This window comes from Buteo buteo, chromosome 6 (genome assembly GCF_964188355.1).
Source record: "Buteo buteo chromosome 6, bButBut1.hap1.1, whole genome shotgun sequence".
In the NCBI taxonomy this organism is placed as follows: Eukaryota; Metazoa; Chordata; class Aves; order Accipitriformes; family Accipitridae; genus Buteo; species Buteo buteo.
In genome coordinates, this window is record NC_134176.1 from 44,141,058 (window position 1) to 44,166,025 (window position 24,968).

Genomic DNA, 24,968 nt, shown 5'->3' on the forward strand with positions numbered 1-24,968 from the left:
GCCGTAATACCGAGGAGAGCAAAGAATTAAGAGGGTCCAAGAAACAGACAGGTCAGCGTGTTTGCTGCTGCTTGCAAATATTTCTCACTCTTACCTGGAGCAGAAGGTGTGTCAAACCCAGGACTGAGCTAGTGCAGCACAGAGTACCAATTCTTAGGGACAACCCCTAGGAAACAGCTGTTATCCTCTAAAGTCAGTGTCCTGGAAGTAAGCAAGGAAACACTGGAAAGGACGAGTACATAGATCTGGATTGCTCACACAGACCACACGGACAGTAATTCAGCAGCCAACAGGCAGCAAGCCAAGAGGAACTGTAGCAAAACAAAATGACACCTTGCATCAGCAAGACTGTAACGCTGTTTCTCAGCTGGGTTTGTGCTTATTTTGCATTATGAGGAGAGCAAAGAGTTCAAAGACGATCTGAGGAGGCACAATGCCTTTGTGTGGGAAGATTATATTCACAGTAAAGCTATTTCCTTGAGCAGAATGGAGGGGGGCAACAATGTTTAGCATCTTCCATCCCTAGAGATTGAATGTATATATTTATCCAGAGAAGATGATGAAACAGTTACTCAGTTGTGAGCACAGAGGAGAAAACCTGTGAGAGACTGAGCACTGGAAGGCATCACATCCATGCTCAGGGCAACACTCGTGACCAAGCTTGGGGATGTATTTTGAGAGTACAGGAAATTAGATATTCAGTGCTTGTCCCCTCCTTCTGGACTACTCCATGCTTATTACTTCCTGCCCTCCCTTATCTGCTATTCATCATTTTACAACCAGTTTTCACCTCCCTGGGGCTCCCAAAGGACTGGGAGCTATTGCTAAGCAAATGAAACAAGTTTGCCAAAATATGAAAGAGCAAGAGATATCTGGGCAGCGGATCACCAAGACAGCACAGAAAACACACAGGGTCTGACCACTGCAGCCAAGCAGAGACCCAAGCGAAATTATTCCCTGCTCTCTGGTGAGGGCTGTGAGAGCTGTCTGACCTCAAAGGGACAAGGAGCAAGAAATCAGGTTCCCTTGCACCTTGAGCTCATGCTGGAACCACGCAGCAGCAGAGCAAAGGGACAAGGACTCCCCACCCCTAGCAGTTGATCCAATTTCTATGGTAACGCCAGGCACCAACTCTCATGACTCAGTGTGCTTAAAGCATTCCTTGCTGCAGCTCAGCAGCCCCACAACCCAGCACCCCACGCTAAGGAGGCATCTGTGGTCCCCCAGGGCAGCCCCTCAGCATTCCCAGCTCCCAGGGACTTCCCGGCCCTGGTGGGGACAGAGGACCTACATTCAACTGCTGCCATCCACTGAGATGCCTTTCATGTCAGATTCTTGGGGATGCCTAGTAGCAACAGTGTCCCCAAAGCGAGGTCCTGAAGCGCTTAGGGACCAAATCCAAATCTTCCCACGGAGCAGTGATGGTGCTGCCATAGGGCCAGCAAGACACCAAGCGTCCTCACTTGTCCCCATACGGATCACAGCTTGGCTTCACAGTCAACTTGCAGCGCTTGATCAGAGGCAGAAGAGCTGGTTATTAGACAGCACTGGGGGACTTCCCCTCAGGCATAAAATTAATCCTAGTGTGGCACCATGTGGAAGAAGGAACTTGTTAGTAGGATCCTTACAGTTCCACAGGGGAAAGAATGCCCAGTGGATAGTGCTCTTGCCAAAACCTTCCTTACCCCTTGGAAGGGTAGACCAGACTGCCCAGATGCCTCCATGTGCTTTTCACAGCCAGCCAGGCAGCTCCATTCCTTGGCTTTAGGTTAGTGGTCCATGGCAGAAATGTTAATGGAAGGAGGATCCAGAGCAGAAGACCTCTCAGATTTCAGGTCCTTCTTGTGACCCGGACTGTAGCTCCCAGAGAGCCCCAGAAGGTTTTTTGCATAATTTTTCCCAGCCCTTTCCCAACAGCGCAACAGACCAAAGCACAGGGTCCCACATCAGGTAACCCTAGAACAGTTTGGAGAAACATAATCCTCTAAATGCCTGGGAACTAGCAGACACTGAGAAGGAGAGACCTGGAGTTAGGATGTAAGAAACGACTTGGGGATCTTAGTATAAGGGTATACATTTCACTTCCTGACATGAGATTTTTCCCTGTGTACTCAAAAATGACCCATAAGCAGGGCTTGTCATTGAACAGAAAGTCCATCTGTATAAGAGTGAAGTGGTTGTCAAAAAACAGCATTTCACCAGACTTAGCACAATTTAAGAATCCCACTTGTTTTAGATAGGCGTCATGACAAGATGCAAGTGATACACCCTGTATAGTCAATCACAAGGTAAGAAAAATGATGTACCTAGATTTAAAAAGTAAAAAGCCTAGTCAAAAATTTAAAAACTAAAGAATCACACTTGACATCAGAAGCATTTACTTACTGCCAGGTTCTAAAGAGCCAAATGTTTCCCTTTTTCCAAGCATTTAAGTGTGTTTTCTGAACCTACACTGGTTGAACCTGAACACTTGCTGTCTAATAAAAATTGGCTTTCTTGGTAAGAGAGAGATGTGCTGGAGAACAGCAAGTTCCGCTGAAGGAGAGAAACCTCAGCCCTTTAAAATACAATTTTCACACAAATCCTGAGCTGGAGATTCCTTATGCAAGATCCCACCAGAATTTACCCAGGGAAGACAGTTCACTTGTATCTATGAAGTCTTGGTAGCTGCTGTTCACGCAGACTGATTTTATCTGCAGTTTGTTTCACTAATTTCCATCACTTATTTCTATGCTGCACCTACTCGGCAGTTTCCTTTTCCTGTTTTTCTTCCAGATATACGATTAATTCAGAAGTAAATCTACACATCAAGATACGTCCACGCATCTGGACCTGTACTTACACGCAATAAAGAATTAGAAAAGCCAAGTGGCCTCTTCTTCCCTGCCCAATTAACAAGCAATGCTCAGACCCAAAGGAATCCCAGTTCCAGGGTGACTGTATTATTTTTTTCTGACTCTGCTGCCGTTTGCACCTCCTCCCAGTTTCATTTCATTCGCACAAATGTCTGTTTTTCTGTACGCAGCAATCAAGCCCCTGCACTTTGGCATAGCCTTAATATCGAGCACATTGCAAAAAAAAAGAGAGCAGTTACTCAGCAGCAGACCTTCAAAGTACTCACTCACGTCAATGAGCTCCAGGACTGAGACTCACTGAGAAAGCTCCAGCCCAAGTCTCCCCTCACATCAAGACTGATGATACCACTGGGAGCATCACTACTCCGGTACTACCCCGAAAGAACTGAAGGGTCAATAGCCAGGCTTTGTCTGGCTCACTGTGACCAACTCCCTCAGGACAGACACACCACTGCTCGGGGAAACTCTTTGGTCCTTCATTATTCTAACAGTTTTTTAAATGAGCAGCCTTCCTTCTCCAGCCATCTCAAACCCTGTGCTGAAGGCCACCTCTGTGCCCGCTGGAAATCCATCCCAGCCAGCAATCAACCTCCTCTTAGTGGTTCTTTGCAGGGTCTGAGAGCAAAAGCGCTGAGCTCTGCTTCTTCCCTTGCAGCTGCAGCACCAAGTACAGAGGCTGCTGTCAGTGCCGCGCAGGATTCACCCGTCACACGCGGAGCATGTGAGGAAACGGGGCGGGGGGCACACACAGCCCTACAGGGGCTGCACCTCTCCTCCTCCCCACCACACGCCTGATTCTCTCCCATCCCCTCGGGCCGGGCTCCCGTGACAACCCACAGCCAACCTCAAGATTCCAATAAAAGACTCCAAGATCTAGCTGTTTACGCCGTGAAAAGAAAACCCCCGACTCCCCACACTACCTGCCGACCCCCTAAAACGGAGGGACGTTTCGCAGCCCCCGCTGTGAGGCACCAAGAGGGACGACAAGTTGCCCCCCCTCCTCCTCCACCGCGGACGGGACAAGCCAGCAGCCCGGCCCCGTACCCCGCTCCGGCAGCAAGCTACACCCCCAACACCACAGACATGACTAAAAAAAAACCCCCGCGGCCTTCGAGCCCCTCTTCTCCCCGCCCGGGGTGCCCGCGGAGCTTAATACCGGGGCGGAGGGGGTAGACTCTTCCCGCCGCGCCCCGCAGCGAGGACGCGGGCTCGGCGTCTCCCACAGAAATAACCGCCTTCCCCCCCCCCCGCCCCGGGCTCGGCGTCTCCCACAGAAATAACCGCCTTCCCCCCCCCCCGGGCTCGGCGTCTCCCACAGAAATAACCGCCTTCTCCCCCCCCCCCGGCTCGGCAACACCCGAGCAGGGGTTTCGGGGCCCCGGCCCGGCCGCTCAGCCTCAGCCCCACCCCGGCAGCACCAGGCCAGGCCGCCGCGGCCCAGCCCCGGTTCCCGCTGCTGCCACGAAAAGACCCGGTTGCGCTCCCCCCCCCCCCCCCTCGCCCCCGGTGCACCCCAGCCCGCCCGCTGGTAACCTACCGGCCGCTGACCGCCCGGCCCTGTCCCGGCCGCCTGTCAACCCGCCGCCCGCCGGAAGCGCGGCGGCGAACACCGCCCCGCTCCGCCCCGCTCGCCGTTCCGGGCGCGCCCGCCGCCCCCCCGCTCGCACCGTTCCGCCGGCATGGAGTCCCCCGGTGTCGGCCTGTCCCCCGCGGGCGGCGGTGGGCGGCCGGGTCCCGAGGAACCGCCCGGTGCCGCCTGCCCGGCGCTGCGGAACCTGCCTCCCGGGCTGGCGCTGGGACCGTCGCTGTCCGGGGTTCGGGGCACGGGCGTGTGGTGCGTGGGCCGGGCCCTGCCGGTCGGGGCGCTGCTGGGGCCGGCCGGCGGGGCCGGGGAGAAGGAGGAGGCGGCGGGGCCGGGGTGGAGGAGGTGAGTACCGGGGGTCGGCGGGAGGCGGGCGGGCGGCCGTACCCGCGGCCGACGCTGTGGCCGTGCCTTGCAGCCTGGTGCGGAGGAGCCCGAAGGAGGCGGAGGCCAACGTGGCGCTGGGCCGGGAGGGCGGCCGGTTGCAGCTGCGGGCGCGGCGGCCCATCCCGGCGGGCGCGGAGCTGCTCTACTGGCCCGAAGAGGCCCGCGGGGCCGCTGCCGGTGGGACGGCGGCGGAGCCCCTGGCAGGTAGGTGCCGCGCCGGGAACCCGCTTCCCAGCCTGGGTGAAACGAACGGCCTGGCCTTGGCGGTTTTTGGGGTGCTGGCGACCAGGCGACTTCGGCTGTCTCGCCGGGGTCTGTGCCCTGGCGCGTTCGCCCAGCGCCCCGAGACTGCGGTCCTGACCTTGAGTCGCTTTGAAAAGCTGCCAGCCGAGAACGCAGCATGCCGCCCTGTTTTATGCCGGTCACGGTGGTATCTCCTAGAAATGCTGCCTGTGAAATACTAGAAATAGTGTATGGATACCGTCTGGGGTGAGAGAACAGAGATTTTCCCCCACCTTCCCCAGTTTTAAAAGGAAAAAAGGTCACGCAAATAACGGGTTTCATGCCAGGGCCCCAGGATTAGTGCACAGCAGAGCATCTGTCTCCAACATTCATGTTCCTCTGATCCAGCAGCAGTTGTGTCGTATAGCAACAGCCAGTGTTAATTCACCCACCGTGGTTTTGTGTTTGTGCAGGGGATCCCGATGTCTCCAGGATGGTGGCTGATGAAACCGCAGTCCTTGATGTCCCTACTGAGGTTAGCAGACTGGCTGCCAAACGTTTCCACAGGCTGCAAGAAGAGGAAAGCACAGCTTCTGAACATCAGCCATGGGAAGCCAAGGCAGCGAGGACTGAGAATCAGCACCTCGAGACCATCTCAACCGCTAAGGCCAATGGCAGGTGCGAGGAAGAATTGGACAAGGATGTGGATCCCGGATCTGCAGCAGAAAAAGTGGAGACGGGGCATAAAGAGGCATGTCCAGGAGACCTGGATCTGTCGTCACCCTCAAGCGGGGTTCGACTCACTGCTCGCTTGGTGGCCGAGCCATGCAAGGTGCACGCTCTGACCAGCCAGCTCCAGGAGTGCCTGCAGGACTGTGGTGGCAGGACAGCTGGACAGGAATCCCAGCAGCCCAGTCCTTCTGAAGGAGAGAGTGTAGAAACTTGTGAGAAAGAGAGCAAAGCTTCCAAAGACTCCAGACTGGCATCCCCAGAGCATGGGGGAAAGGGCCCACTGGAGGGGCCTGAGGGGCAGGAGGAGTATACAGAGCTGGTGGAGGGTCATTCTGGCAGCCCAGGCCCCCCACCAAAAGCTCTATCCCAGAAGGAGATGATCAAGCGCAGGTACCGCTGCGGGGAGTGTGGTAAAGCCTTCCTGCAGCTCTGCCACCTCAAGAAGCACCGCTTTGTCCATGCTGGCCACAAACCCTTCCTGTGCACGGAGTGTGGCAAGAGCTATAGTTCAGAGGAGAGCTTCAAGGCCCACGTGTTGGCCCACCGGGGTGTGCGGCCTTTCCAGTGCACCCAGTGTGACAAGGCTTACCGCACCAAACGAGACTTGCAGGAACACCAGGTCCTGCACACCGGCCAGCGCCCCTTCTCCTGCGAGCAGTGTGGCAAGGCCTTCGCGCGCCGGCCCTCTCTCCGCATTCACAGGAAGATCCACCTGGCCGCTGGGACTGGCCCAACTAGTCCCAAAGGATGCCAGTGTGCCATATGCGGACGCCACTTGGCCAACCCCGGCTCCTTGCGCAATCACATGCGCCTGCACACGGGGGAGCGCCCTTACGCCTGTCCTTACTGCGGCAAGGACTTCCGACAGCAGAGCAACCTGCGCGAGCACCTCCGGCTGCACACGGGCGAGAAGCCCTACAAGTGCCGCTTCTGCGGTGACGCTTTCCCCAAGCTGCCAGAGCTGCGGCGACACCTCATCTCCCACACGGGTGAGGCCCACCTGTGCACTGTGTGCGGCAAGGCGCTGCGGGACCCCCACACGCTACGTGCCCACGAGCGCTTGCACACAGGCGAGCGCCCTTTCCGCTGTGAGCAGTGCGGCAAGTCCTACACCCTGGCCACGAAGCTGCGGCGCCATCAGAAATCCCACCTGGCTGGCAAGCCCTACAAATGCGAGCTCTGTGGCATGGGCTACACCCTTCCCCAGAGCCTTGCGCGCCACGTGCTCACCCACAAGGCAGAAAAGGACCCGGAGGAACTCGCCACGGCAGTGGCCTCACTCGCTGTGGACCTACCAGAGGCAGCAAGGAAAAAGCCTCAGAGGAAGGGCCACCAGGAGGAGGTTGCAGCAGAGCCCACCTTGCTCATGGTGGAGGTGCCGGGGCCAGCAAATGAGGCTGAGCTGCTGATCACAGCTAGCGGTCACTGCGTCGCTACTTACCAGTCTCGAGGCAGCCCCCCAGATCCTGGTGCCCACAGGAGGCCTGCTGGGCATCTGCTGTCGGCAAAGGACATCATTGAAATCACCATCTCCAAGCATGAGGACAAATGCATTATAGTGCAGGATGAGGGCTCACCGACTGATGTGGTCATCATCCAGGAGGGGGTGGGCTTCGGAGCAGTGGCAGAAGTGGTGGAGGTCGAGTCTGGGACCTGACTATCCCAGCCTGCCCTGGCTGATCTTCTGTACTTATTAAAGTGGGGTAAAAAAAACCAACAAAAAAACCTAGCTCTTTTGTCTCTCTGTGGCAACAAGGCCCTGTGGCTCAGCCCCAGGCAGAATTAGCAGTCTTGGAGGTAACTGCCTGGGTAGACCTGGGTCTTTTCCATAGCTGCTCCTTGGAGCTATGAGCCGGGCCTGGTGCAGGGAAGGCATTGGCTCTTGGCTGTTGATGGGAATAACTTCTTAGAGAAGACACCCACAGCATTAATGAGCAGTGCTTCTGCTCTGCCTCTGTTACACAGCGCACCATGGGGAAGGCAGGAAAAGTCTCAAAGCAATGGCTTTGAACAATGCCTTCCTTTCAAGTTTTTCTTTCTCTAATTAATTGTTGCTATTCAAGCACTTTCCTGGGCTTTTACTCTTGGAGCACAGCAGCACTTCTGATCATTTGAAGGTGATGCTGATGCCAGACATTGCTGGGAAGCAGCTTCCCAAGTGTTTACAAGGTGTCTCTGTTGCAGGTTTTTTGAAGAGCGTTTTTCACAATTAGCAGGAGCAAAGTCCTGCCTTGGAGCTAGGGCTGAGTGTTCCTTCTCCACTGTCACCTGTTTTGCTTGCTGCCAGCTTCCTGGCCTTACAGTACCTGGATGATCTGTCTGAGGACATGAAAGGATAGCTTTGTGTCTCGCCGTGTGAAGAGCATTGTACAGCGCATTTTCACTGTCCCCAGCTGAGAGGCTCCTTCCCTCTCCAGGTAAGGGTCAGCAGTTCACCTCAGCACGTTCAGAAGATTTTGCCTTTCCCCTCCATGTTCAAGTTGGGTTCATTAATCTGTTTCCCTTGTTCTTTTTCTCACATTCTTTCTTCCTCTCTTCCACTTCTTTCCTGCTCCTGCACCGAAAAGCTAAAAGACAGCACCACCACAACTACACCCCAGTATTCCCGCTGCTCCATCTTCAGTGCTCTTTGCCAACTGAGACACGCTGAAGGAAATTGGTCCCATTTCAGGAAGGATGTGCACAGTTCCCAATTCCATGTGAACTTGACCTCATAGGAAGAGACTGACAATACTAGACCTAACAGAGGTCTTTGAGACTTGCCCCAAACACTGCTTTCATTTGCTGCGTCCTCAGTTTTAGTTATTCTTGTGCTCTGTCTTGCACCTCTCTAACATCTGCATTTCCCCCAAAAAGTTTTGTTTAGGGCCTTAATTTCTCTGGGCTTTTTACGCCTACTGCACAAGAGGAGGAGGATATAGTGTCACCAGGGAATCATCAGTAGCAGTTTTGGAGTGCTATGAATGCCGTAATGTGACAATCCAGAAAGCCGCTCTTTGCGGTTTCTACATTCAGCTTTTTTCATAAACTTTTACAACCAGTTTGCAGACAAGATGCTAGCGTCAGATCCACCACAATTTGATGTGAAGTGAGGATGGAAGGTGAATTTGGCTAATAAACCTTTGGGTGTCCTTATTTTTAGCTATTATTTTCTTTGAAGTCAGGGGGCAGATGAGCCTAGTCTTTGCCCTGAGAGCTTGGAGACAGACCAGTGGGAGCACAGGCGTACGAGGGGGGGCTTGTATTTGAAGTGGCAGTGCTTCCTACTGCTCTCCCTTTGGTGCCTATCCTAACTAACTGTTGCAGTTTTCAAATATTGACACAGCTGCAAAGTGTTCTCGCTGGAGCTGGGCTCATGTGCTGTGTTTGAAGCATTGTGCCCTCTGTCACAGCAGAACTGGGAGAGAAGGGGAAACAACTGGGGGAAGGGGAGAATCCAGCCCCTATTGCTTAATCCACTGAGCTGTGACTACCTTCTTTATTCTGAGATAATAGGAGAGAAAAAGTAGGAGCAATTGTGAATTAGGAGGTCTTCACAGAAACATTATTCACCTAACAGTTGATCTGAGTAGGTAGGGGCAGGTCTGTGCTGCGCATATCACTTGGTTGCAGGATAAACTTAGCTGGCTAATCTTGACTGAGGAGCCCACAGGTGGCTCCCACTGGGCACCTGGTGATGATGCCACCACCACGTCTTTGTCTTTATCTTAGAAGCAGCATGTTCTTATGTGAACAACCCTTTGCTTGACAGCAAAATGATGAATAAAGTTGCTTACTCCTAAGAAAATCCTATAAAAGCCCTGAAGGCCACAATGCTGGTGAACGTGGATGGGATCTGTGCAGTGTGCCATGGCCTGACTAGTTATCTGTCGGATGCTGTACGACTTGGTGTTTGCAGCATCTGAAGGCATGTAGGATTATCTAATGCTATACCCTTTCTTGTGTTATGTCCCAAAAATGGTATTTTAATTAATTAATACATTATGGGCTCCGAGTGCCTTTCTTACTGGGATCTGTAACAAACACTTGCACCGGTGCATTACATTTGGTGGAGCTGGCAGGATCCTGGTGACAAACGCCTTACTGGAAGAAGGATAGCGAGGAAAAGGATGGGTGCCTGCCTGGTCCCATATGTTGGCATGGGGACCAGTCACACAGTATGCTGCATTATAATGGCAATAATCATTACGCTTCAGGGCGGCAGACACCTGGATCACCTGGCTGGCTGGAGATCTTGTGTACCCGTTACCCTTACAGCTTCGGGCAGCGAGTGCACAGGTCTTGTAGCTGGTAGGGCTCCACCATGCTCACAGAGCTTCACCAGGGCTTTGGGGTGCTGCTGCAACGCTCCGGGGCGACAAGTGCACAGGTCTCTCGAATGGTTGGGGTCCTTCGTGCTGGCAGGGCCTCGCCAGGTGTCGGGCATGCATATAAACTTAAGCGTTACACTTAAACCTCACACCACGGCCAGGGTTAAACCCTCAGCCAACTTGTAAACTGGCTTAAACCTGACCCAGGTGTTTCCTCAGGGACAGGGGAACCCCTGTATGAGGGGATGGGGGATTCATCCTTTGTGACTGTATTCAAAGTGTTACAATTGGTGATCAAACTGTGTAACTCGCTTCAGGAACATATTCAGAAATACCCCAACTATTGAAACAGCAAACTATCTGTCACAGAGCAGACAAAGGCCCAAGAAAATAGGCCAACGCCAAAGCCTCCATACTCAGCTCCCTGGAAGTTGGAAAAATAGTCACATAGGAAATAAACAATTGCCAAAGGCTTTCTTCACTTAAAAAGAAGAGTCAGCTCACAGAGGGAAAGAGATCAAAACTCCCAGCTGTGTTGAAAGCCGTAACTCTGGGAGGGTAAAGGTATGAATATCAACTCTCTTACCCTAAGAAAGAAAATAACATCCATCACTCATGGGTGGGTGAAGGCAGAAAAAAAATGGAAATGATAAAAAGTTGCTTCCAGGAACAGCGAACAGATGGAAGAGTTAAATGTTCAAGGGGTGGAAGTCAAAGCCCCTGGAGAGGTGATAGCTGATGCACGCTGTCCTGCTGCAGAGGCTAACCACAAGAATGGGAGAAACAGAGAGGAGCTCTAGAAGCATGTTACAGAACAAAACAAAAAAAAGGTTATAATGTGAAGAGCCAGCATCTTTAATTACTAACATTGTTGTAAGATACCAGAAAGGGCTGGAAAATGTCCCAGGATGTAGTGAAAATCTCCAATTATAAAGCAAAACCAATGTAAAGAAATAGTTGAAACTTAAGTGATGGATGTAACCTTGAGTAATCTTGAAAGAAAAAGTTTCAGCAGTTACAGTTAACAACTTAATGGCCCTGGTAGATGGGTTTGTCCTGTTTCACAGAGGGAAAGAGGAACGGCAACTGGAAAAGAAGCAGCCAGACATAGTGACGGAACGGCTGGTTTCAGTGAGTTTTTTTTTTAAACAAGTGCTTAAGCAACAGAATGAATGTAGGAACCAGAACAGAAGTAACATTAAAGGAAGATGGCATAGGTAAGTATTAGAGGATATTCATACCTGTCTGATAACCAAGCTTAACTAACTACTGTATTCTAGTGTTGTTTAAAGTTAACCCTATATAATGCAAGACACCATGGAAGGTGCTAACACCTTTCCTGTAAAGGAAAGACAAGAAGATGGTAAAAATCTGTGCATAAATATAATGATGTTGATTTAAGCTGCAGTGTAAAGGCTGCCTGGTTATTATAAAGAAGAGACAGAGAGAGATGTAGGAATGAAAAAAAAAAAAGTAACTGAGAATATTGGAAGGTCTTATGAAGGGAAATACTCTGGTGATCCACATAAGTTGACATGAGAAGGTGCAGGCCAGTGCTGCACATACCACTTGGCTGTAGGATAAACTTTGCTGGCTCAACCTAACTGGGGAGCCTACAGATTGCTTGCCCTCAGCACCTGGTGATGATGCTACCACCGTGTCCTTGTCTTCATCTTAGAGTGAAGCAGCACATTCTTACGTGAACATCCTTTTGATTGACAGCAGAAATGACAGAGTTGTTTACTTCCAAGAAAATCCTACAAAAGCCCTGAAGACCATGACACTGGTGAACTTCAGCACAGACACTATCATCTGCAGCGTGGCATGGGCTGATGCTGTACTACTTGGTGTTCCCAGCATCTGAAGGGCTGTAAGATTATCTAATATTATCCCATTTTGCCTTCTAATGTTATCCCCAACAAATGGTGTTTTAATCAATACTTTACGGAGTCTGGGTACCTTTCCTATTGGGATCCATAATGAAGACTAGCATGGGTGCATCACACCTCCATAAACCACAGCAGCGTCTGTCTCTCATCACTCCAGCTGGGGGGGTGGGTGGCAGTCTCCCTGCAGTGGTATTTCTTCCCTGCTTTCAAGTCCATATGGGCTTGCATAATTATGCCTGATGAAAGCAGCCCTGAGGTCATTTGTCCCACTGCAATGTCAGACCAAAACCAAATTACCATATAGACACTAAAGAAACTGCCCTTGCTGCTATCCTCTTCCCCCTGTCAGCTGAGCAAGGCCCTCTGCTTGACAGCTTACACAAATGTCGGGCTGTTTGTGCCTCCTCCCACAGCGAGGAGCGGTGGTGGCTGCTGCGTGGGACGACGGCAGCAGCTCTGATTTCACCACTCTTCCAAAACCTGTTTGTGTCCTGACCTCTCCTTGCTGTCCCTGCCTGCGTGCTCCACCTAAACGCTGCTTCCCCTGCTAAGTAACATGGGGGGTTTGTAGGGTTGTGCCTAATCCTGTGCGAACGCGCTCCTCCACCCAGGTCATCTCCACCCAGGGCATCCCAGCCATTCCTAAAGGTGTCTCTCCAAAATCCAGGGTGTGTGGGTGAGAACAGGAGATACTCTTAGACGAGGGAGGGAGCCTCTGCAACTGCTCTTTGTACCGGTGGCCACACAGTCATTCCTCAGCCACCCTAATGCTAATATTTGCACTCCTTCTATGGAGATAAACATTACAGATGTATCTGCTGCACAGAGGCACAGCACAAAACATGCTCCCTGCTGGCAGAAAGCACTTCTGTGCCATGTGGCAGTTCCTGAGACTACCCCCACCCTGCCCTGCTTTCTGCTTGTTTCTCACTCTGCCAATTTTCTGCTTGCTATAGGAATCATTAGAGCTTTCCCAGCTCTGATAGCCCAGTTCTTGACTTATTAGCTGATGTCATGACATCCAGACTATTTCTGCCTCCCTGTTCCTGGAAGCGCTTGTTTTCCTGGCTCGCTTTGGGCATGCTAGCTCTTTGCTCATTAGAGCTTTTGTTTCCTTTTGGATGTACTTTTGGATGTTCCCCTGGGGTAGGAATAAAAGGGGGAGCCCAAACTTCATGCGGCTTCACTCTCCTCCACTCTGCTGGGAATTGTAATGCAGTGGGAAGTATGCACTGCCAATGGCATTGCTGACCTAACTGGGAGGAAAATTTAAATTCCACATGGGCTGTTGCAGGCATCCCCTTGGCATAGCTGAGGGAGAAGGGGGGGAGGCTTAGACCGTGTGTTCTGGTGCCAAAATATCTGGGTCTGAGCTTGCCGATAACTGCAGGGAGAAAAGACAGATGGACTCTAGGGGGAAAAAGTCAGGGGTAGGGGGGCTTGCAGCTAAAAAGAGGATAAGGACTGGGAACGGCTAAGGAGCTCTCAAAGTCCTGCTGCACGCAAGGCTACTCGAGTACAGCCTCCGAGAAAAGTCCGTGGCAGGGACCCGAGCCAGCGTGGTGGGGAGGCAGTGATGGTGCGAAGAGCCGCACGGGAGCGGAGTGGCACTGGGAAAAGGAGCGAGCTGCTCTGGCTGGGGTGGCTGTGAGCTGACAGAGACCTCGCCGTGCCAGCCCGAGTTCTCCCTGTGTCCTGGGACAAACTTGTCCTCTTGCTCTTCGTGCCATCTTCCCTGTTATGAAATGGGATGCTAATTTTAGTCCTGTGGGGATCCAGAGACGTTTTGCTTGGCTTCTGCCAATTAAATAAGAAAATAAAGATGCCCTGAAGGGAAGGAGAGATGCCAAGAGAGGAGGGATAAGAGGAGCCTCAGTTCCACTGTCCCTGACACACCATGACCTCTGGAGACCTGTTTCTTCATTCTGGTTCAATATTAACCCAGTGGGGCTGTGACTCTGCTTATTCTGCTCCCTTTGCATTTCCCTGCAGCCAGGGCTGTACAGCATGGCACGCAACAAAACCAGCATGCTGAGGGGCCTGCTCTTTTCCAGCCTTCTGCACCTCACACTGAGCCATGCTGAAGGTAAGACTCAACGGCACAGGGAGAAGGACAGTACCAGTGGGTGACAGGAGGAAGAAAGATGGGGTTGTTTCTTTCCAGGGGTGAAGCCGGTGGCAGGTTTTCTTGGTAAGGCAGGAGGACCTTCTAAATGCTTGAAGTTGGGAGTGAAAGGGTGCTGAGAGTGGAGTGAGCATAGGGCTTTCCTGCACGGGAGGATGCAGCAGCATCCAGCAACTGGTGACAACAGCTCAGTGGATTTTGTGGGTCACCTGGGAGATGGCAGGGAAGGGGAACGTGGCTTAGTCCAGGACCATGTGTAACACAACTGTGGGCCTTTTTGGGCTAGAGTTCCCCAGTTGACCTGAGTGGCTGCAATTCTCCATTGCCTCCCCAGCTGTCCCTTATCTAAACTTTAGGTCATACGCAGTACACTGCCTTCCTGCTTGCTGCTCCTTTTCTCTTATCAGAGCCTCTAATTCATCTGTCTTTCCTTAATATGAGGTTAAGTCCTCTCTGACCCACTGCTGTGTGGGGGAAGACCTGTCTGCAGGTCTCAAATCAGGGTCTCTGAACATGAAGATGGAACCAAGCTGTGCCTATCACAGTGGTCTGAGGTTGGCAAGACAGAAATATAGTGGCTGGCAGGGAGCAGTAGCAGGCTCCGAGCAAACAAACCTCTGCCTAACTGCAAATGAGCACAGCAGCTTTGCCGAGGATAGCAGAGGATTCCTGTCACTTCTGTTTCCTATGTAATGTGAGCCCCGATTCATGAATTATAGAGAGCCTGCTCTGATCATCATGTAGACCTGACAGGGCTTCTCCTTTCTGTATGGTGCACTGGGGGAGGCTGGGCTGTGGGATCATCACATCAGCTGTGTGTGATTTTTGGAAACTGCAAGGAGAGACAAAGGGGCCCTCCCGCTGCGAGCACCCCTTTGACTGGCAGTGTTCTGACCCGGTAGTTTTCCTGGAAAAGGGGCAGGCACTGTCACTGCTCAAGCGCCCACGACGTGCCAACAAGGGATTTCTGGAAGAGATGCTTAAGGGAAACCTGGAACGAGAGTGCTTGGAGGAGACATGCAGTTACGAGGAGGCTTTCGAAGCCCTTGAATCCACCGTTCAGACGGTATGTATGGGTGTTCCCAAGAAATTTTCCCTCAGCCGACCCCTGTAGTGAGAGACCAGCAGGTCACGCACACAGCCAGGGGCTGGGGTCTTAAGACTCAATTCTGTGAACCAAAGATCAGGCTGATGTATGGGTGCCACTGGGAGAGCTCAGGCTTTCTTAGGGGCTTTCTCTCCTGGAGCCACTCTGAGTTCTTCCCCCCCCCCCGCCCCTCCCTCCATTTTAAGCATGAAGTGAAAAGGAGAGTCTTCCCATCAATCCTGAATTGCATCTTCCACTAGTTCAGCATGGTGCTGCACGCATTTGAACTGCCACAGTCCCAGACACAAAAGATTTGGCTTAGCAACCAAACACTGAGTGCAGGTGCCTCAGGCTCCTTTGAGCTGAAGCTTTTGCACAGTCTGTCCCTTTTTCTGGCTTCCAGACTTGCTGACTCTGCTAAATTTGTTCTGCATCCTTTTGGGATCTACTCCTAGCCCCAAGGCCAGTATCCATGCTGAATTCCACACCCAAGAATACATCATCAAACAGATAAACAGCGAGGAGCCTAAGCCAGCAAGATGCAACCTCTGTGTGGAGTATTTCTAAAGCAATCACCTCCAGGCTGCACAGCAGAGATGTAGATCCAAAGAGCTGAACAATACCTACATGTGATCTGTAGCCTTAGAAGTTCTAGGTTCAGCTCCTTGGGCTTCTGCACTGTAGCCCAGGCGCTGCTTCCTCTGCAGGTTGATGAAGGTTGTAAGCATCTTTGGTCTTTTTAGAAACAACAGTACTCTCAATTCCTGAGTCTGATGAGTGGGAATGCGGTTTTATATCAGATTTTCTGCTTTGGTGGACTGCATAGTAATTGATATCAACTGAGCTAGGTTAGTTTGTTCCATTTGTTGTGATGGGGCATTCCCCTACTGCTTTGAATTGCAGCAGCTAAGCAAGGTGTGATGTTCTGTGTCTCTACTCTTAAATATATAATTTTTTTTTTTTTTTTTTTTTACAGGAAGCATTTTGGTCAAAATACCTAGGTAAGTTTCTTCAAGTCCTGCAGGTGCTAAGCTACCCCTTAGGATGCCCTGTCCCATCCTGGAGAGATGGCTCCCTACCCTCTTACAAGAGTTCACTTTCCAGGACAAAGCATTTGTGTTTTGTCTCTAGATGATAAACTAGTTCAAACTATGATGCTTATTCGGACTCCGTTCATATAATGTGTTTCTTTCTTCTTATTTTGCTAGTATGTCAGGGCCCGAGAAGGCCCAGGACACTTCTGGATGCTTGTCTAGAAGGTAAGAAATTCATGTTGACCTCAATGTCCCAGACACAGTGAGTGCCAGGAACTTGCTTCCTGCAGAGTTTGTAAGGAAAAGAAAAAAAATCTAAAGATGGTGAAGCCGTCTGATTAGAAAGAAAAATAGCAGGAGGGGAGTTTGAAATTCTTTTTTCCCCCCCTCTATTTCCCCACTAACCATTTCACAAACAGCCTAACTCCCCCATTGAAACAGCATGCACCTGCACCTACAGCCAAAGCACAGCATGGAGCCTCAGGGTGAGCTCCCTCTGGTGAGGCAGAGAGAGCTTAAGCCGTGTGCTCTTCCCACCCCATGAAGAGAATGCCTGTGCAGGCTCATGCATGCAACAAAAGTTAAAGGGATCTGGGGGATTGGTACCTCTGACCTTGAAAAACACAACATCCATTTCCACCGGCCCTGGCTTACACCGTGTTGGGATTTTGACAGGTAACTGCTCTCTTGGGCTGGGCCAGAACTATCGGGGGACAATTAGCTACACCAAATCAGGGATTGAATGTCAAGTGTGGACAAGCAAATATCCACATATACCTAAGTAAGTTAATCTCCTGCATACTCTTAAAGGGTTCTCCAGCGTGTCCTTCCTTCCTAGCCTAACCAGCTTTTTCTCATAGATTTAATGCCACCGTTTATCCCAACCTCATTGAGAACTACTGCAGGAACCCAGACAACAACTCAGAAGGCCCATGGTGCTACACCCGAGACCCAACAGTGGAACGGGAGGAGTGTCCCATCCCAGTGTGTGGTACGCCTCTGCACTATGCCCCAGCAAGCCCTTCAATGGCAGAGAACACTGCGCTGAGACTGATACTAAATGTGGCAAGGAAGGGGAGAGGGTTAGGATGGAGGGATCTTACATGAACAAAGGTCAGTTGGAGTAGAAGAGCTGCATCTTAAAAGATAAAGGAGCTGAGGAGGAAAAAATCATTGAGTTGCCCATACATCTAAATTCCTCTAACATGCTGTTTTCTCTAGACTACGCTAATCTAGATCTAAATTAAATCCAGTGTCAGTGGTCCCCTGGAATCTACTACAGTTTTGCCAGTCAGGAGCACCCCAAAATCCTGGCTCAGCTGCCTCTAATTTGTGACAGCAATGAGTCATACTGGTTATTTTGGTCTGAATTCCCACCTTCAGGACAAAACCACTACAGCTTGCGCTCGACTGCCTGCCTTAATGTTCACTTATATGGAAGGGTGCAGTTTAATACCCACAGCCTCAAGAAAAGATGCCCTTCTCTCATCATTGCATTTAACAGGATGGAGAACCATTCCCCTACACTTATATGTTCCCACTTCTTCAAAATACAGAGCCGTCTCCCCTGGGGCTTGTCCTCTGTCTCAGAGCAACCGGTAGAAAGCAGAGAACCTTCTCACAGCAGAAGTTTCTCTTCCAAAAGTAGAGACTAAAGGCAACAACTCTTACAAGTGAAAGTCAGAGAGGTCAGCAACCATTTTGACCACGGCATGTTCTGAAGTTTTAAAAATCATTACCATCACCCTGGTCTGCAATACGGCAAACTGGAAAGAGATACTGCTCTGCTTTGGGGTGAGCAGGCATTTGTACTATCTCTGTTCAGTAGTTTGTTTCTGACCTACAGTAGCTCACTGTTACACTTACACGTGCATGGATATGGCAGGACTAGAAAAGCCTTGGTTTTGTGCACAGTTCCTTTGCAATCATGTTGACATGAGTCAATCTCACACAGAAGCAGCTTCACCAGTTAAGGTGCATGCTACTTGCTCAGTGGCTGTTGTGCCCCAGGGCGAGTGGTTGAACCAAGGGCATCTCTTCACATGGGGATTCCCCCAGTGCACAAGGAAAAGGCAGCCTGAGGCCAAGCAACTGCCTCAGAACAGATTATCTGGTGCCCACTCAGTCAGGAAATACTGCTTAAAGCTTGCAGCCATTAGGACACTTGCAAGAAAAAGTGTGGAAAGTCTGGCAGGAAATTTTTTCTCTTATCATTAGATATAGAAACATTGGCAAAAGTTAAATTTGCTATTTTAGTAGCATATCATGATAACAGGCTCCCCCAAATATGGTCTCGTTACGCATTTGAGAAAAAGGCACTGGAGACTCTAACACAGCAGCACTATGATGCCTGAGGCACCTACCCACCCCTTGAACTGCTCTCAAAGATACCCCAGAAAGGAACACGATATTGTCCCTCACATCTTAGTGGCAGAGAGAAGTGTGATGAATCATGCCAGCCTCGCCTTACCTCCTGTTGAAAGAGCCACCTCTGACACTGCAATGTTGTAGAGGGCCACCACATGCATGGGAGCACAGTGGGAGCTCCCAAACATAATGGGATGGCCCTTGGAACTCTGGGCTTTAATAAAGGGGCTCTAGTGCTATTTGCTAACAGTGCTTCTGAGTACAAAGCTATGGCTTAAATCACAGTGCTCTGTCTTTCCAGGCCAAGAAAGGACAACAGTTGAATTTACTCCACGGGTCACACCACCAGCCCCAGCGGGACCCTGTGAACAAGAAAAAGGCATGCTTTACACTGGGACCCTCTCAGTCACTGTGTCTGGAGCCAAGTGCCTGCCATGGAACTCTGAGAAAGCCAAAGAGGTGCTCCATGGAAAACACATTGACTCAGAGGTGAAACTGCTGGAGAATTACTGTCGGAATCCAGACGGAGATGATGAGGGTGTCTGGTGTGTCACAGATGAACCACCCAACTTTGAATATTGTGATCTGCACTACTGCGGTGAGAAGCCTGCATTGGTTTGGGTAGGCACACTTGTGAGGCAGTGGCAAACCAGGGTGAAGTGCTTGGCCTGGGAGACATGGACAAGGAAGCATGCACACCACGCATGTGGAAGTCCTGTTTGTCCAAATATCACACATACCAACCTGCCATACACATGTAGAGCCGTTACGTCTCTCAGGTGTTCTCTTCTCCCTGAAAACTCACAATGGTGGACAAGGAGCATTAAAAAGAGCAGTGGTTTTAAAACATCATTTCTCCATCAGACCCATTGTGTGTCAAAAGAAACATTTACATTGCTGATAATTATGGAAACTGCAGCTAGGCCTTTTATCATGTTTGTCTTTCTGTCCCTCTCAGACAGCTTGCTAGAGGATGAGAATGAACAGTCGGAGGGAATATCAGGACGTACTACCCTACCTCAAGAGTTCAAAACCTTCTTTGATGACAAAACTTTTGGCTCAGGCGAAGCAGGTGAGCAAAAACTCTAGATACAGCACCACAGTTTGTAGAAAGACTGCAGCTTCATCCCACAGGGCACTCGCTGTTCCTCAGAAACACCAGCTTGCCAAATGCTGTCAAAAGCAGGGGGAGATACTTAAATTCCTTGAAGGACCCTCCAAAGTCAATCTCCAGTTATGATCATGGAGCTAGCAAGCACTTGCTTCCTAGGCTCTTCCAGCTTAGCATGCTGACTGCAGACAACATTTCTCCACTGTGAATCAGGTAGAGTAACAAAGCCCGATTGCCTATTTTTTCAGACTGCGGCACTCGTCCTTTATTTGAGAAGAAAAAGGTAATGGACAACAGCGAGAAGGAGCTGCTGGAGTCCTACATAAGAGGCAGAGTTGTCCATGGGGATGACGCAGAAGTTGGCAGCTCCCCCTGGTAAGTGTTATCTTTGCATAGGCCTTCATAGGGAATTGTGTCTCCCTTCTCTTCAGTTCAAGCAGGGGAAAATAAAAGGGCTTTCCCATCTCAGGCAGCACGTGGGCATTATGGCTTCTAATCAAAAGCTTCTCCAAGTGGTTGACAGGGCAGTACTAAAATAGCTGGAATGAAACTCTCCTCTTGAGCCAAGTATGCAACCATCTAAAGTACGCAACCATCTAGGAACAAGAGTGCTGTGTTTCATCTTCGTCTCTTCCTCTTCCCAGTTTTGCTGGAGCAGAGAGAATGAGAAACTTCTCCAGGTGAAGGAAATAGGATAAATAGCCTACTACATAGAATATACATGTCCAGGGAAAACTTCTGCTAGACACCCACTCACACAGTTGTCTTTGTCAGTATAGCACAACGCTCTTCCCTGCTCACTGCAAATTCTGCTCTTACTGCATGACACCAAGACGCATTCAGCCAGCCATGCCTGTAGTCCTGCTAAGTCTTCCTTCCTCCTTGTCTCTCAGGCAGGTGATGCTCTACAAAAAGAGTCCTCAAGAGCTGCTGTGTGGTGCCAGCCTCATCAGTGACAGCTGGATCTTGACTGCTGCTCATTGTCTTTACTATCCACCATGGGACAAGAACTTAACTACAAACGACATCCTGGTGCGGATTGGCAAGCACATAAGGGCAAAGTAAGAGCCTGAGTGAAGCAAGAGTGAACCAGCCTTCCTCTTAGAGTAATGAGATACAATGAGGTTGGGCTATCATTCAGTATCCAAGGAAACACATAAACAATATCACATGCCTCTCAATAACAGGATCGAATGGAGCTGTCATTTGCTGCTCTTGCTGATCCTAAAGGTGAAAGTGGAAGGGAGGGCAGAAACATGGAAAGTCTAAAAGGGAGCTCCAGGGTAAAGACAGTATTGTCTCAGAGGGTACAAAGCACCTGAGAGCATCATGAATCCCAGAAGACTCTCAGTTGCTACTGTACAGCGAGTTCTTCATGACTATTTCAGATATGAAAAGAATAAAGAGAAGATTGCTCTGTTAGATAAAATCATCATCCATCCCAAGTACAACTGGAAAGAGAACATGGACCGAGACATTGCACTCATGCACTTGAAGAGACCCGTCATCTTCAGTGACTACATCCATCCTGTCTGCCTGCCTACCAAAGAGGTTGTGCAGAGGTGAGGAGACTGTCCCACAGTCCTAAAAATACAGGCTACAAAAGCCTCCTTTGGGCCTTTAAAAAAGACAGAAAAAGATGCCTTATTTAGGCTATTTGCAGCAAGAGAGCCAGGCAGGAGAAAGCTGTCACAATACGTTTGATAATACTCAATGCTTCCTTCCACAGGCTGATGCTGGCAGGTTACAAAGGGCGGGTAACTGGTTGGGGAAACTTGAAAGAAACATGGGCCACTAGCCCAAGCAACCTCCCCACAGTTCTGCAACAACTCAATGTGCCCATTGTAGACCAAGATACCTGCAAGGCATCCACCAAAGTTAAAGTCACTGACAACATGTTCTGTGCAGGTAAGTAGCACTGGAGACACAAGGCCAACTTGCCTCGGGAGACAAGGGCTTTGAGCTCCTGGTGGGCCTCACACAGCAAGGTTACTTTCTGATAAATTTGCAAGTGCCCTCCATAAAGAATAACTTTCCTATGATAAGAACGTTTTCAGCTCTCAGAAAACAAGAGGGCTGGAGAACTTAAAGCTATGAATAAAGTTTGTAACACCATGCTATGTCAGGCTAACTAGCCTAATGGCACCACTCTGCTAGATATCAGCGACAGCTGTGTGAGAACCAGGCACATATAAAAATATCTTTTCACCAGTATATGGAACAGTTCAGCAACTTCCTAAATTAAAGGCTGCACACCAGTTATCCTACGCAGTAGCCAAACAACCCCTTCTTCTCTACTAGCTTGTCTCAACCTTTTGGAGCCTATTCATACTTACGCCCACAACTTCTGTGGCAACAGGCTCCACAGATTAGTTATGCATGTGTGAAAAATGTAATTCCTCATGTTAAGTTTCCTGTCTAATAAATGTGAAGACGTACACATCTATACTCATAACTTAAGAAAAAAAATACTTCTCCATGTCATATGCTATTTTATGGACCCTTTACAGCTCTCCATTTCTCTTCCAAGTTGAGAAGCATTTATTTAATCTTTCCTAATATAGAAGGCATTCCATACTTCCCATAATCCTTGGTGTACCTTCCTACATATATTCTTTCTTAAAAAGGGTATAATGCCAGAAGACAAGTGAACACAGAATTCAAGATACAAAGAGACTATGGATTTATGTACCGGTTTAATAGTTCCTGCTGTATTTTTAATTTGTGCAGACTTTCAGCTCCTACAAACAAATCTCCAACGATTTTTGATGGAGTTTGTGCTGCTTGCCTCTAATAATGCACACGATTGCTTGAGTTAGTAAGGAAGCCAATTTTATGAGTATACTGACAAGATAGTATTCTTATGGTTTCTTTTTCTAGGCAACATTCTTGAAAAATAGCTGAGATGCAGACGTACAGCAGAAAAGGGGAGACACAGGTGATGGCAAAATGCAAAGATACTGTCTAGTTCATCAGGAATTAAAGTGAAATCCCTTTCCTCTTCCTAGCAAGACTGTAGGAAGATAGTCAGTTGGGGGAGAGAAAGAGCAGAGCCTGCAGAATGACAGGAAGGTGAAAGTGAGGACAGCAATGGGTCTTTACAGTAAACAGAATGAAAGAACAGGGTACATGGAATATTACACACACAGAAGTTTCTAAGACAAGGGAAAGGCAGAGTAGCTCAAGCTACAGCTGTTTAACACAGTGGCAGCAATCCTGATGAAAGAAAACAGGAATGAGAGCACAGAGGGTGGAAGAATATGGTGGATTCAGGAATGTTGCAAAGACAGAAGCAGAGTTAGCTGTTCTACATATAACAAATTTAGAACTGCTTTGTTTCTTAAGTCCAATAGTTGGCAGAAGCAGTAAGCAGTCTCACGGCTCTCAGAAAATTTATGCAGCAATACTTCAAAGAAAAGATGGCCAACAACAGCCACTCTCCCTACACTCAAATGTCCAACTTTCTTCTTGCCTGTAGGTTACAGTCCTGAAGACTCAAAGAGAGGAGATGCCTGTGAAGGGGACAGTGGGGGACCTTTTGTAATGAAGGTATGTTCAACAAGTTCAAGCTCATAAAACATATGGAGCAAGGTTTGTGCTATGCTGAACTTTCATAATAGCCTAAAAAAATGGCAGCAGAGATGGAGACTGCCGAGTGGCTGAAGCAAACCCATCTCGTGTCCAAGCTGAGCAACTGAGATGAATCCTGCAGTCATCCAGCCCCATTTCTGTACTGAATTCTCAGCACATACGGAGATAGCTGCAGAAAGCGTGAGTGATTGCCAATTCTCACTTAGAGGTTTAAGAGTAGAGACAAAATTACTCCAACAAGCTATGTTATCTAGTGGATGCCAGTCTGAATTCCAAAGCAATATTCATCACTAAACAGGCTGGGGTGCATACAAAGCTTAGATCTGAAAGTCTCCTGTTCCTTGTGCCAATCCCATTTTTCTTTGCTTTAGAACCCAGATGACAACCGTTGGTATCAAGTGGGAATAGTTTCATGGGGAGAAGGCTGTGACCGAGACGGCAAATATGGATTTTATACCCATGTATTCCGCCTGAAAAAGTGGATGCGAAAAGCCATTGAAAAACATGGGCGATAGAGGAATCGTTTACCTTGCTTGCTCTCAGTTTTGCTACAATGCTCCCACTTCTTAAAAACATAAGCACAGAAGAACCTGAAGTAAAACAGTTATAGCCTTACAACTCAACAAAGGGAAGCGTTCTCCCTTAAAAATAAAAGTTCTCAAAACCAGCTTCTTCCTTTTGTTCATGCTGAGTTTAGCTGCCCTTGAATCTGAATCACAGTATCCTTGAATACTGAATCACAGTATCCAGGAGTACCAACAGAATGCCGCTAGTTGTACTGCTAATCAGCTGTTGTGCTTCAAACAAATTCTCCTCCCTTCTATCAGCTATAATCATCAACAGATTTTAGACCTCAGATGATGGCCTTAAGGCAGTCACAGCAAGCACAACTGTGGCCCCAGGCACTGTCCATTTCCTCACTTCAAGTCAACTCATTTGCTATTCTAGAAATTGAGCCAAGAACGTTCTGGAGATAATCACCCTACAGTAACAGTGGCATTACACAGAATGCCAATACCAATGTCAGAAGTAAAGCAACTATAACCTGTTTTGGTAAGACAGAAATTGTTCTTAGCTATAATAGCAAACAACAAGTACCAGCACCACTGTTTTCAAGGTTAGTGTCTTAGGAAGTTACAGATGCCAGCTGTATGCAATTCATCCTAGAGAGGAATATCGGCTCGAATACATTAAGTGGCACTTCCATTACTGTATGGCAGTAATTTTCTACCTGGCAGGTGGTGCTGGGTCCTCAAAGTGTATTTTCCACCTGTATAGTGAGAGTCAGAAGGAAGCAATTCATACACAATCATTGTCAAAGGGCCTCCAATAGAAGCATCCTGCACTATACCTGTTTGGTTGTCTTATAAAGCCTGCTTAAGGATCACTCCCAAGAGAAGCTTCAGTTCTTTCGTGAACTCTCCTTTTTAGCAGCAATTTGTGGACCGCTGAGGACCCAGCAGTACAGCAGTGAACCCATACTCTTGACTAGCCAATTTGTTCAGGCCAGTTTTCTCTTAAAGTAATCATGAGATTTAGAAACTCTCCTTGCTCCCTATGACACCCTATTCCTAAACTCCTCATTCACAGTGCCATCAAGTCACAGAAACAGGCAACAGTGAAATTCTGTTTGCTGCTTAATACTCTGTACAAAGCATGAGTGATGATGTTCAAAA

At 49.3% G+C, this 24,968-nt stretch overlaps 3 protein-coding genes across 12 annotated transcripts in view; 2 read left to right on the plus strand and 1 right to left on the minus strand.

Annotated features, from left to right (window-relative positions):
* The window catches only part of ARHGAP1 (Rho GTPase activating protein 1), a 27,845-nt gene extending 23,226 nt beyond the window's left edge, over window positions 1-4,619 (minus strand). For 3 of the 9 annotated variants that reach the window (XR_012650798.1, XM_075030817.1, XM_075030809.1), the window contains exon 1: window positions 4,393-4,460. The gene's annotated coding sequence lies outside the window, so the exon portion shown is untranslated. Of the gene's footprint in view, window positions 1-94; window positions 4,062-4,392; window positions 4,464-4,522 lie in introns of those variants that run through there. The other 6 variants (XM_075030814.1, XM_075030810.1, XM_075030813.1 and 3 more) reach the window with 5 other exon arrangements.
* ZNF408 (zinc finger protein 408) lies at window positions 4,530-11,887 on the plus strand. The gene is made up of 5 exons (XM_075030789.1): window positions 4,530-4,782; window positions 4,856-5,028; window positions 5,520-8,195; window positions 8,346-11,305; window positions 11,811-11,887. The coding sequence occupies exons 1-3, from the start codon at window positions 4,535-4,537 to the stop codon at window positions 7,433-7,435; spliced, it is 2,337 nt and encodes a 778-aa protein (XP_074886890.1). The 5' UTR covers window positions 4,530-4,534; the 3' UTR covers window positions 7,436-8,195; window positions 8,346-11,305; window positions 11,811-11,887.
* F2 (coagulation factor II, thrombin) lies at window positions 11,849-24,249 on the plus strand. 2 transcript variants are annotated; one of them, XM_075030792.1, is made up of 14 exons: window positions 11,849-11,958; window positions 15,005-15,168; window positions 16,166-16,190; window positions 16,398-16,448; window positions 16,899-17,004; window positions 17,084-17,214; window positions 18,892-19,188; window positions 19,549-19,662; window positions 19,950-20,076; window positions 20,595-20,762; window positions 21,090-21,263; window positions 21,431-21,609; window positions 23,180-23,250; window positions 23,664-24,249. In XM_075030792.1, exons 2-14 carry the CDS (start codon window positions 15,079-15,081, stop codon window positions 23,805-23,807), a joined length of 1,677 nt encoding a protein of 558 aa, XP_074886893.1. In that variant the 5' UTR covers window positions 11,849-11,958; window positions 15,005-15,078; the 3' UTR covers window positions 23,808-24,249. The 2 variants fall into 2 exon arrangements, with proteins under 2 accessions (XP_074886893.1, XP_074886892.1); XM_075030791.1 differs by lacking the exon at window positions 11,849-11,958 and adding an exon at window positions 12,678-14,063.
* Window positions 24,250-24,968: the final 719 nt, after the last annotated feature.